The 14,364-nt window shown below is 37.6% G+C and overlaps 1 protein-coding gene across 7 annotated transcripts in view; it reads left to right on the forward strand.

Annotated features, from left to right (window-relative positions):
• The window catches only part of LOC134746076 (fibrosin-1-like protein), an 85,577-nt gene that overhangs the window by 14,823 nt on the left and 56,390 nt on the right, over nt 1-14,364 (forward strand). For all 7 annotated transcript variants that reach the window (XM_063680302.1, XM_063680300.1, XM_063680306.1 and 4 more), the window contains exon 2: nt 6,315-6,437. In XM_063680302.1, the coding sequence (XP_063536372.1) occupies nt 6,315-6,437 (123 nt within the window). The remainder of the gene's footprint in view (nt 1-6,314; nt 6,438-14,364) is intronic.

The following is a 14,364-nucleotide window of genomic DNA, read 5'->3' on the forward strand; positions in this document are numbered from 1 at the left end:
CCTTAAAGCAATACAAAGTCACAAATGATGGTCAAAGTCTGGCAACCGCACTTTACTGACGAAACGCTCCTAACAAAATGGCAATACATCGTGAGCGTGACGTAACGTCGCTATTGCTTAGAAGCCGTTTCGATGTATGGAAAACAAGGAAATTGTGATTTTGTCGGTGAAATGTTGCGTTTATGTATCTTGTTGCTGTATAATATTATTTTTAATAAAATGTAAGGAATCGAATGGTACCATTATTTTTTCCTAAATTTAATTTTGAAACAGGTCTTGTATTTCTTTATTAACCCTTTTTTTAAGATTTTAATTTATTGTGATAAATTGCTCATTTTCTATCTATTTACCTAGATTTAGTTACAAAGTTCAACATTTGTCAACAACCCTATTGAGTAAAGTCACCAACCATAAATTATAAAATATGGTTATGTTTTTTACGTAATGGGAACAATGTAATTGCATTCTTATTGACACCTGTGAAGCAGCCCGGACATCTGTTTCTCACGTCATAACGGGACAGGGGAAAAATAGGTCGGTGTTATAGAACGCCTGACCGCACCGGAGTTGTCACCAAAATTCGTCGCAGCTCACAACCGTAACTGTGACGCTTTTAGTATTAACGTTCTCACCTCGCTTGGATGTTTTTGTAAATGACCGTGTAATGCCGTATAACATTCGTTTCGATTCAATTTATGCATAGAAAATAATACGTAGTTACAATCGCGGACATTCCCGGTCAACCACTTTAAGGGCAAAAATCGTATAAACGTCTTGCAGACGGTCAGGCGAGATCATAGAAGTGATGACTATTGGTCATCACTTTTATGATATCGCCTGACCACATGGCACTTACAAATGAGGGTGTTGAAAAAAAAAGGTTAGCCCAGGTCCCAGGTAAAGTTTATTGTCGTCTATTGTCTTTGTGACCGCCAGCATTTGCAAACTAAGATAAGGAATCTAAAATGCATCCTAATTGGTTATCTTTATGGGGAGGCGAAGCTTAGCCAACAACGACAACTAATAAACTGTCCTTTATTTTTTTTTTTTTATTTGGAGATCCAACAGCTGTGACATTAACATAAAAATTATAGTTGATACAGGAAGCCAATTATAGGAACTCACTCACTATATACTACCTATTGTATCATTAACTATGTCTATCCTTTTCATTATTATGACAAAGAATCTTAAATGCATCGTAATTGGTTATCTCTATGGAAGGCGGAGTTTAGCTCGCTCGTAAGGATTGAGGTAAAAAAAATCTGAAGTGGTTCACCAGCAATGTCCCCGATTGTAGGTACCCAAGGTTCTTTAAGTAAATTTAACAATACATTAACGCTAAAAACGAATACAAAAAACATTAAAACTATCTATAAACTAAACAAATTAAAACTACTTGTTTATTTATGTTAAACATCTTTACGTTGCCGACTGAATTAGTTTTACGAATTCACACCACCGTTTTCTGTTTCACATTACAATAAAAATGCGAAATATGGTAATGTTCACATATTAATTCTTCATTAAAGTAGGTTTATTCATCGTTCAGGGTTATAAGCTGTCGCATAAATACAAACACATTACTAATAGAATTAAATTGTGTCAGTAAAACTTTACATTATAAACGTCTCCAATAAGCCATTGTGAATTTATCTGCTTTAAATTGGTGGTATCGCTGCTGTCGTATTAGTGATTAATATGTTGGCGGGAAAGCAATTACTGCAAATGACCGGTCAGTAGGTGTAACGTGATGAGTACACCCATTGCGTGTAGAACGCAAGCAAATCAAACCCTCAGATAAACTAGTATAAATGTGACATAGAGTATAAATTATAAGTTATTGGAGAGCGCTCTTATACTGGTCCGTTTCAGCTTTCGACACGCCTGCGTTCGGTAGCGATTGAAATATTCCCTGCGCGTAGGCAGGTGATTACAATGCGGCCCGCCGGCTGGTCACCGCCGTTCATTATGATACCATCTTGTAAACACCTGTGACATTTTAACTACAAAACGTAATAAGTTAATTATACAGTGATTACAACACTTAAATAATATCATGCTCGGAAAACCCTTTTTTGTAAAAGATAATAACTAATGTTATGGTTCGAGACATCTGGAATTAAGCTACTCTAAGCTACGTTACCCACGGGGAACGTCGCCGCCGGCAGAAAAATAGCTCACCCGATTTCTGCGAATCCGTGATAACTTTTTTATGAGACTGAAATGAATTGTATAAAAATCTTTTGAGGAAGTCACATAAATTCCTCGAGAGAATTTTGCTTTCATCGCAATCCTGAAGAGATTTATTCCCTGTTAAATTAACTCCTGTGTTTTCTTTTCATAAATTTTATTGTGTAGGCAAAATTATTATTGGGTGTAACTTCGGTAATTTTGTTATTCGCTTGCTTCTCGTTGCTTGTTAAACCTGGCAAACGGCGTGGCTCGTCTTTTATTCGATAAATATCTGAAGCAATTTATTGAATTGATATAGAAACAATTGTACCGACTACCTCCGTAATGTTATCTCACGATTATCTGATGCTCAATAAATCACGCGGACCGGCCGTCGGAATTATGAGCGTAGTACGTGTTGTCTATAAATAAATGATGAAGTGCGTTTGATATCCCCAGTTTTGTGTGAAACGTTGTTGATTGTTATTATTTATTCACATTAGGTCGCGGTCGGCAGCACGCGTCGCACCGCTCGCGACACGAGCCACTTTTACACGAGACGGTCCAATCCCTACCTAATTCGAATTCGTGACATTATCATTGCATCATTCAAACAGAGGGTTGAGGTTTACGCGTTCACTTTGTTCCCAGTTGTCACATTTTTTGATGTGGGTCCTTCGTCCTTTCGGCTCGCTTGAAACTTTGTAACACACCCTTTTTGTACTGAAAAGCTCAATAAACCTTCTGAAAAGCCTCTATGGATTTAAATCTCGCTTGGGATAAAGCGATGGACTCTTAATGTTCCAAACAATTTGCAAATGCTCCAGACGGCGGTGTTAAAAATGATGTGCTGTTTATTGCGAAAATTCCTCCGACATTTAGAATCAGTACTGTTTTTATTGCTCACGTAACATCGCGAGCGGTAACATCTGCCGTGGAGCTCAGTGCCGTGTCAATGGAAGGGATGTATCATTTAATTGTTATGGTAATATCCCTACTCGTTGGCCCCCGCCTGGCGCACGGCGCCCGGTGCCCCGTGGATCTGTAAGCCGGACATTTTTTGTGTTCATTAATGCAAAAGCGTGTCAGTAGGCACCCTCTTGTTTGTTTCACTCCCACAAAGATTGTTTGTGAGTTCATGTACTTTTGTCAAGTCGCGTTCAAGACATACCTACATTGTTTTTTTTTCTACCGCTACTACTTGTAAAGATTTGTTGTTGTACTTACTATTTGCACAGCAATAAAAAGTGGGTGATTGATTCCATTTTCTATTTATTTTCTTTAAGGTTTGATTAAATGTCGTCGATATGATTAAAAGTTTTTGTGTCGATTATTTTCTTAAACAATGCGGCTCGGATTTTACTTACATGAATATAAAAAGTTTTGTTTTCGTTTGAAAAAAAAAAATAACGAAACCAAATAATCCTTAACTAAAACAAAATATGCAGAAAAATTAAGTTTATTGTTTAAATATTAACAATATTACACTTTATTTAGGAATTTATCTGACCTATGACTTATAAAGTAACTCCGATCAAATAATTTTAGAAACAGCTCGTGTCTCATTCTGATACGTAATTCTTACCCGTACACGGAACAATATGGTTTCCCGCACATTTGGGAGGCGAGCGCGGAGCCGAAGCGAACACGTAGAGCCCCTTTCGACACTTCTCTTCTTCTTCCTCGGTCCCTCATTGCTGAGGATCGCGACCATGTATGCTCCGTCTCCATAGTGTGCGGTTTTCGACACTTAAATGAAATGTAAGGAGTACACCGAACAGATACGGGCCTTGCTTGCCCTTGTCACGCGACGATAGGACGCACGCAAAGGGTGTAAGGACTATTGAAAGTTGATATGATATGCTTTGTAATTAGTATTATGATTGTATTGAGCTCAAGTATAATAAACTACTTGAACATTAGCACCTACTCCTCTGTAAATAGGCTGTCCAAACGTAGATATGCATACAGTTAAAGTGTGTTTTGCGGAAGAGTCTCATATCTGTAGATTTGCCATTGATTTTGTTATTAACGTTGTCATTAGGTATAAGGATGTTAGGCAGCTGATGTGTGCATAAGTCGTCTATTGTTTCGACTTTATTTAGTGCGAGTTTAAGGCCTGCGCACACAGCGTGGGTGTGCGTAGACATACACGTGCGCATTGTAATATACATATCCTTATGAGAGACGACACACCGCTTGCGTGACGTGTGCGTGCGCGGTTCAAACATTTTAACGCACGTACACGTCTACTCCCACGCAGCCGGTGTGCTCTGGCGTCTAGGCTGTTGCGGCTGCCACACGACAGTGGCTCATATTTGTGTGCTAACATCTTAGACTAATTACACATAGACAGATAGTCCCCATACGGCTAATCGGCCAAAAGTGAAGCCGAAACACGATTGATGTGTGCGTGGAACGCTGTTGTTTTACGCTCAGCAACACACACATATATAAAAAAACAGGCCAAGTGCGAGTCGGACTCGCGATCCAAGGGTTCCGTACATTACACAATTTAAACAATGTATTTTTTATGTGAAATGTTTTTAAAAAACCCGTAGGGGTCGGATCAAAACTAAGTAATTAATTAATTCCGACTCACGCTTGACTGCACATTTTTAATAGGTTTTCCGGTGATCTATAGGTAAAGATCTATTTTGTGTATTTTTTTTCAAAATGTTTGATCCAGTAGTTTCGGAGATAAAGGGGGGGGGGTATGGTAATTTTTTGCCTATTTTCTTAAATAACTTCTAAACTTAAATGTTAATATATTTTCCTTTTTTATTGTGGGACGTACCACATTATTACAATCTATGAATGTAAAATCTATGGATGTGGGTTCGAGTCCCACGTTGACCAGAGTTGATCATCGTTGATTTTTTCATTGTGATTGACATCTGTATATACAATTTATAGAGAACTTCTAAACTATTTATCTTAAAATGATAAAAAAAAATATTCTTGAGGTTCTCACAATGAGCTCTTGCATTTGATATGTAACTCGATAGTTTGACAAACTTTATTTTTTTATTTTCTCATTTACCCCCCAAAAGTGGCCCCCGTGTTTAAAATTAATATGTTTACGTTACATGTCTATCTATGGGTCACAAACTTACATATGTGTACCAAATTTCAACTTAATTGATCCAGTAGTTTCGGAGAAAATAGGCTGTGACAGACGGACAGACAGACAGACGCACGAGTGATCCTATAAGCCTATAAGGGTTCCGTTTTTTCCTTTTGAGGTACGGAACCCTAAAAATATGTTGCCAGTATATATTTATTTCCATCGAAGTAGGGAAATTTTAACATCATCCTTACACTTAGTTATTAATAATTTGGAAGTGTGTAGATTTGATTTTGTAGAAAAGCATTTTATGTTTCTTTTAGGGATTTATTGCATTTCTGTACTTTGTGAAATATGGTTTCAATAAATAAGCTGATACGTTTTTACTATTTTTTTATTTAACAAATGTGCATAAAATAATAAAAATCATTGTGTTGCTTTAGGAAAACACGATGCAAGTGAAACTTTTTTTCGTATTGTAGGCATTTAACTGAAATTTTTCCGAAATTTAAATCTGAAACGAACATTACACAAAATAAAAATAAGAAAAAAACTAAATAAATAATTAATGTTATTTGATTGAAAAACATTAATTTTTAAAATAAAAGAATAAAAAATGTTAAAATATAATTTTCTATAATTATACAAGGAACTTCAATTAAACGTATTCATTTTAGAATGTAAGTTCATGTCCCATTTGGAGGAAACAATATTCACTACACTGGCAACATTTATAAGAAATGATGGCTGACGAAAATTTGGATTTATGTATTTACGATTACGTAAAAATATCACATTAAACTCTATACCAACGCGTGAAATGTAATATCAAGCGGTATGTTTTTATGATTTGATGCGTTGTGACACCCATTCACTGCACAACCAATAATCTTTCCTTTGTTTTTGATTTTTAAACGGGAGGTGTACACAAGCCGATTTGACCTTTAGTACTGCGAGGGCCGTTCGAATACGATGACACGAGTGTGACGTGACGTCGCACTTGAAATGATTAGATACGTACTAGGAATCTATGCCTTATAAATCTATGGCTAACATTATGTTTTGCTTCCAGGCTGCTGTAAAATGTGCTTCCTCACCCCGTACCAACTCTTTGTCGACCAAACCGCGCTTGCCCCTGGCTGCGCTCCCCGGCGACGCTACTCGGAATCACCCGCCCAACAACGTAAATTCGCACGTAAGTCACTCCGCATGTATGTGTATCATGGGCCATTTACATGTCACGAGTTTCTAACCTCGAATTTATCATATAAAATGCACTTCCGACCACGCACCCGGTTCGATGATTGCATATCATCGAGTAAACAAAATAATTGCGAGAACCGTATTAAACACTACTCACCGAGTATCATACGACATAGTCGTAAGCCGGTTTTTGTTACTTACTTGCATGAATGTAACCTATTTTGTATGATAATTGCCAGGCGATTGTTGCCTACGATATGAATGTCATACAATTTCTCGATTCAAAGCGCGCGAAAAACTCGTAACATGTAAGCGGCCTTTAAATATGGCGAAGTGTTTGATGTTGTTCATGAATGCGTGTCTATTGAAGCACATTAGGTAGGAATCTCCTGCTCACGATAGTCGCTTCCGTTAAACCCTACAAGGCAAGCTCTGGTGTCATCAACCGCGCGCAGCCAGTTTCACCTTTTCACGGTTCGCTCGTCCTCCGCATTTTTTTATTACAGCGCTTATTATGCTCAAGAATAATAATACATTTAGTAATAAAAACATTTGAGCAGAACTGAAGCCTCATTTGTCATCCCTCATATTGTAACGCCGTAAGCCACGCCATTGACTATGTATGAAGTCGCAAGTCTCCGTGAGAGAAACATGCATATTTATAACGTCGTGTAATGTAGTAATGATAGGTGGCGTCATATTAGGGCAACTGACAGGCGAGATGTGCTTACTGGCATGTGTAAATTTGCTTTTCATTAATCAAGTTAAATGCTAGTTGTCACGTCGTACAAAGTTTTCGTGTGCGCTGCGAGGCTGAACGGTAAATGTAAACAACACTGTTGCTGCGTGCTTTTCGTCCGTACCTAAATGAGCTGGGTGATCTCACACGTCTAAATGCAGCGAGTCTAAATCGGTACTCATCGCCGCGCCTCTTCCGGGCTATGCTTTCTCGCCAAACGCATAAAATGTATGCAAACTGCCACTCGACTTGTCAACGCGACTCGGCTCATCTCGAAGCGCGCTGCTAAACCAACACGCGTGAAATGGCACACTGTTTACTTATCCTCAACAGTTTACCAAACCATTAACCGCAATATTGAATTAAGACGAGAATAAACCTAACCCTTTATTTGAACGACAAATTAACTTTGCATAGGCGCTCAGTTGACCGTGCCAAATACGTGTAACCGACATAAGAAATCAAGTTGGCTTTTGTTGTTATTTATTCTTCAAATGAAGCGGTCTGTAATATTAATTAAAATGTACTACCAATTACTTAATAATGTGATGACTAATGTATCCGAATTACACGTAATGATTTTGAAGTTGTCTTTAATTAAAAAGCAATCATTGATTATTAGGGTTCCGTACCCAAAGGGTAAAAACGGGACCCTATTACTAAGACTCCGCTGTACGTCTTTCTGTCTGTCTATCACCAGGCTGTATCTCATGAACCGGGTTGTACCTTGTTTTGCAAAAAATTGTGTCATAGAATGTAATGTTTCGCAGAATTTTCATTTCATAGAAAACATATTTTTTCACAAAGGATCGCAGTTCCAACCTAGACCTAATGGGTGCTACACAATGATCTTTTAGCTGTGCCTAAGAAGTTTACGGTTTAAAAAAAAAAGTTTCTATGAAATGCAAATTCTGTGAAACATTACATTCTGTGAAACAGTTTTCTGTGAAAGAAGCGGAAACCCATGAACCGTGATAGCTAGTTGAAATTTTCACAGTCCGACTCGCACTTGTCCATTTTTTTTTCTTTAGTGACCATTCTGATATTTATATGAAAACGTTAAACATAAAAGTCTTCCAAGTTCTTGTTGCAACAATAATAAACTTAGTTAGTGTCAGAAAGATGCTTCACTATTCTGCAGCGCCTTGTGGTGAAAGTACTTAGCGATGCGGAAGTAAATCACAATGCACTTGATTCTTGCAGAGGATGAAAGCTGGATGGGCAGGACGATAGTCGGAGCGTGCAGTGACTCGATATTAATATGCAGGAGCGTGTCTCGTCTCGCCTCGCCGTGGAATGGCAGGGCCATGAAATACTCTGCCTTTATCTATCTACCTAGTCTATTTTGTCAGCTCGGTAGTTCTACTGATAGATTATCTAACAGACAACAGTTTCCGATAAAATGAGGATAATAATCGTTGAACATGTTCGTTTTATATTATCAATCTATCAAGTAGGTGAATATCAGTGAAAACAAAAACCCAGTATTCAGTTATTATATCGACGTCTCTAACAACCGATTTAAATTAGAAACATGATGTTCACAACTAACTTGCAACTAACAGATTAACAAGTTTGTGGTCATGCTGCCGGTTGCTCAACGATGCGACTAATTGAGATATATATTAAAACGGTTAACTTACCGTGAACGGATTAAAAACTGCGAGTTTAATCAATTTGGCGGATTGAAGGTAATAGTGTGAATGTGAACCGCAGACTAATAGGTCGCGAATTATTAATGGGTCTGTCTGGATTCAATTAACACGTCATGGTGCGCGGACTGCATGCGTTGACGTTGGTAATTTTTAATTCATGACGAGTCTGCTCTTTATATGGACGTTTTGTTTGGCTTGGAAATATTAAATCACCACTTTTTTAGTGCTAAATGTACCGAGCGTATCCATACAATGCCAGTGAAACGATTAAAACAATTAGAGTTGCATAAAAGAACGTGTTAATAAATCGATGATTAAGGCAGCTAATGATTGACAGTATATAACATGTTTTTGTATTGAGTAAAAACAACATGAATAATAGGGCAACTACTACTAATCTACATATTTACACAGCGTATTACTGCATATTTATAAATGCTCCCGGTATCACCGTCCATATTTTTATTATCTGTTCTTCGAAAGTGCATAGGGAAAATGGGAACAGTTTACCTTTCGCTCCCTCGCGCATTTCGACAGTCCTCCGGCAGATATGTCGCAATCCCATCCAATTTGCCTCCTGCCGCGCTGTTGCTCCAATAAAGTGGAAAATCTTGCTCTGCCGCCGAAAGAATACATTTTCCTCGACTTCAATAAAAAGCCACAATGCTCCACGCGTTTTATAACTCTGAACAAACAACCGTACTATTTATGTACATTGTACCTCTTTATTTTACTGTATTGTACCTATAAAAGAGTTTGAAACAACTTGAGCCATGGTTACATTAAACTTTAACTTTACAGGGCTAAAGAAAAAAAAATCAATTAAGCTGAACTAAAAGCTGACGACATAAACGTGTTGTGGGGCGATGTCGTTTAGTTTTATTTGCCGGCCGCATGCTTGCAGTTAACGAAGCATATCGCGCCTTAACAGTCAGCGGTGGAGTGAGCGAGTCAGGCAGGGAATGGTTTGGCACGCTCGGACTCGGAGCGCCGCGGCGGTGTCGGCTAATAGCTCTTCGCAGATTCAATTTGCCGTCGAATAGATAGCCTCCCGGTACGCTCTACGCGATCATTAAGTTACGCCCTCGGCTCCAAAGACGAGCAAGTAAAGATTCATTTTAAACACGTACTAGCCCAATTGCTATATAACTAAATTAATTTCGTTAGTTAGTGACGGTAAGCGCAGTCTGACGGCATGCTGCATATTTTACTGACAACATGTTCAACGTGCTGTTATGAAACTCCGAAAGCTTACAAAGCTATTACATGACATGACATTTTGAAATGGTTGTAGTAAACAGAAGTTATTGATCTTTCCCAACAGCTGCACGACCTTCTTGTGTTGTCGCGAAGAGGTCTGGCGTCTCGCCACGGCTCGCCTGACCCCTTACAAATGTGTTTGTTGCACTCGGTATGATAGTGGGACTACACTTTTTTACTTGTACTTTCCTTAAGATCCAAAATTTATAGGCCGTATATTTTGCCCTTTGATGTAAAGAAAAGACCCTCTCTTGCTCATCGCTACTTTCTTTTGCCGACCTTATGCATAACGGAGGGCATATTAAAGCGTGCTACTTTACATAAATTTCAATCACAAAGCAGAAACGAATTTATATATACGGCGCGTCACGATGCTGAACTTATGAATTATTGGAAATAATAATGACACATGTATTAATTCAACTTTAATTATTCGATAATGGTTTGCCAATTGTAAAGAATTGCGATCAATTATATTGTTCCTCTGTGCGATGCAGTTAGCCAAGCAGACTAATTGCCTCCTGTTTGTTAGCTGTGCTAAGACAGTTGCACTTTGTACTATTAAGTTAACTAAATAGTGCACTATAAGTGTGCAGCGTGAAGGGTAAGAGCAACATTGCAGATGAGAGCCAATAGAGAAACTTAAAGGTAATCTTTGCAAATAAATTCAACTGTGTATATTTTTCAGCCTCATTTTAACGCAGTGTAAGAGTTGAGAATAAAACAAGTTGCTATAACCAATATTAAACAAGATATTTCGTAGCTTGTTCATAAATCTGGAAAGTCTGTTCTGTTAACTGTCATGATAGCAAAATATCACATCTTCACTAGATAAACAGCTCGTTGTTGGGTTTTCTTTTCCCGTTTTACGATGTAAAGTATTTTTGCAACAACAGAAAAATTTATAGACTTAAATACAAAGTTTTAAGGGGTTAAACATCTTTGAATTTAAGGGGTTAAACATCTTTCAATTTTATAGTGACGTTAATGAACCGACTCGACTTCGTAGAAATCGTTTTATTTCAAATTTACTGCACTATTGACACCGATTAGACATTCCAGGAATTACAATGTATTTATACCGAACTGCAAGTTTTGAATAGTCAATGGCCACGTGACTAATACTTGTATACCTTTTCGATATCTCTAATCCGTGTAGTAACCGCAGCCCAAATTATTGATTGCTCGCAACGCAGTGAATATGTTAATTCAATCACAATAACTATTCGTTCGGTTTGCCGCAGTATATTAAACTGAGAGCGCTCTGTCGCGAAATTCCATTTGCCAGCTTAATTCATCTAAATCGTATCCCGACTAATTTAACAATTGCCAAACCAACTGTGCAGTGACTACAATAAAGTTCACATTGCAATGCAACCTAATTGAGATATGTGGTTCTGGAAATGAACAGTGTACGTAGAAGCTGCCGCTGCAAGCTAACTCCGCTTGATGTCGACGCCGGATCTGATTGATTCTCTGTGATGGCTCGCCCGGCTTACCCGAGCATACTCATGTATGCTCGGAAATCTAGCTTTGTATTCACATTTGTTTACAGTGAAATATTGCCAACATTTTTGGGAGCGATTTTTAAATATATTTTTGCTTTTCTTTTGTTTTTCTGACTTTAAACTGAGCTTTGATCGTAGTTTTACTTTATGGCCAGTTTGACAGGGCTAGAAAAAAAAGATATATGGTACAGAATGCCGTCTGACGTTAAGTCCGCCATTTGTACATTTTTCCTTTAATTTGTGACAATTTCATTTCTTTCTTTTAACTATATCAACATCTCAAATATAAATAAAGCGACATATTTACTCTGGCCTTAAAAATGGTATATGAATTTGCCAAGGAGTATGTAGCCGACCGTATTTCCTTATTTATTACAGCGCGCTTGTTAACTAAACTAATTCAGCGCATAGTAATTAGAATAAGGCTCCAACATAGCTGACAACTCTCAACAAGGAGTAACGTGCCGAGACATAAATAAATTATGCAGCACGCCACCGCACCCCGTCGCACCACGCAATGACCTGGCTCCTCATTCTAATCGGGTACCTAGTATGGACGAATCAAAAGCTCAGACGAGACGAACCAGTATAAATACTTTCTCCGACACACACAAATCTTTAGTTCGCGGTACACGGGTTCATTCGAGAACACTAATGACGCTCGGGACATCGCGAATGATAATAATACACGACCTGATCTGCGACCCCGCCTCCTCTGTACTCTATCCCATCTAACTGATAAGCAACACCCGCTGCAACACTATCTCTTTACCGATTTATTGTGAAATATATACAGAATACAGAAACCCAACGGCTTAATCGAACCGACCAAAAGTGTTTTATTTTATTGATTTGGGAACTTTAATTAGTACACAATCATCTCACACCACACACCTTGTATTTAAGGTAAGCTGATTCTTTAGGAAGGTTTAGGTGTATAATTTGTTGAGGTTTTGTGTAACCCGTGTGAAGCCGGCAACGCTAGAACAGTTAAAAAAAAAAAGCTTTTGGCAAAAATTTAATTTTTGGTACAAGCTTTTATCGCTGACTGTACTTTTTTTCCACAGGTAACTAATACTCATCGAGACAATACTAATAACCCCAAACACAATTAGGTTGCGTTGTTTTATCACAGAGTTCCTATTATTATTATTATTTATTTATTTAATAAAATACAGAGTATTCATACAATAATCATAGCCCCGCAAAACTCAATAATGAGTTTGACTGTGGGGTCATCAGTCTCTAGTTACATATGTACTTAACTTAATTTTATAGTAGTGCAATTACTACAAAATATTGAGGTAGTGTATTTTTAACATAGATTTAAATTTAGACTTCTTATTTTCACATCTTATGGCTTCGGGCAAACTATTAAGCAAATATGGAATTCTTTTCCTAAGGGTTCTATCCCCGTAGTTGTTATTAATTCTAGGAACGCATAGTTTGCCTGAAGTCACAGCCTTTGTGATGTAAGTGTGATTAACTGGTGTTAATGCATCCTCTGAGTTAAGCTCCTGCCGGCCATGGTTATTGATCGCAAGTAGGTATTTATGTTTCAAACTGACAGGTAAGATGTTGCAAATTTTGAATAGAAGTCTGTAGTTACCTTTACATTTGAGTTTAGTTTTATGGTTAACAAGTAATTTTAAAAATCTGATCTGCATATTTTTTAATTTATCGATATTGGTCTTAGTTGTGAGTCCATAGCTGTCAAGAGCATAGCTCAGTATTGAATCTACAAGTGACATGTATAAACATCTAAGTGTGCTAATAGGAACTTTAAATTTTAAGTGAAAGAATTTACCTAATAAAACTAAGTTTTTCATAAATAAAATTAACATGATATGACCAGGAGAGGTGCTCGTCTACTTTGATTCCAAGGTAAGTAATACATACTACTTGTTGTATAAGTTCACAGTTACAGTTATATTTGTTTAGATTAAAGCAGTGAAAAGTATGGGCATATAATTTGGAAGGGATATTCTTAATTGGTAAATACGGTGAATGAATTAGTAAGAACTTGGTTTTATTGGAGTTGAGAACTATCTCATTGTCGTGACCACCTCCTGTCTTCATCATCAGATCAGCTCGATGGTACCATAATATTGCATTGTCACCCGACTTACATCCGTATGCAAATTTTCAGCTTCATCGGAAGCCGGGAAGATGGTTAAATTAGTTACCTTAGATTCCATTACATAGTTAGCGTTGTTTTATCACAGAGTTCCTATGACCACCGCCTGTCTTCATCATTAGATCAGCTCGACGGTGCCATAATATTGCATTGTCACCCGACTTACATGCGTATGCAAATTTTTAGCTTCATCGGAAACCGGGAAGATGGTTAAATTAGTTTCCTTAGATTCCATTACATAGTTAGTTGATTCCATGATGAAGTTCCAGTTCATATCTTCCGGCTCCATCATCAGATCAGTTCGACAGTACCATATTATTGTATTGTCATCAGAACTACATACAGCTGCCAATTTCCATGAAGCCTACGGTCCTTGGAAGATGGTTAAATTAGTTACCTTAGATTCCATTACATAACTACAGGTCGACCTAATAAAAGCTTGTTAATTAAATGTACCAATGTATGTTCAAGTAATATAAACAATTATTAGAATTCATGCATGATTCTAATTATTGATGATTGCATGGTTCCTTCCTTATTAGCGATAAAGATATTGAGTATTGAATTACCCAGAACCTGCTCTGCCCATCACCGATTTATTGGTTTAATAGACTACCGTA

Source organism: Cydia strobilella, chromosome 12, assembly GCF_947568885.1.
Source record: "Cydia strobilella chromosome 12, ilCydStro3.1, whole genome shotgun sequence".
NCBI classification, from domain to species: Eukaryota; Metazoa; Arthropoda; class Insecta; order Lepidoptera; family Tortricidae; genus Cydia; species Cydia strobilella.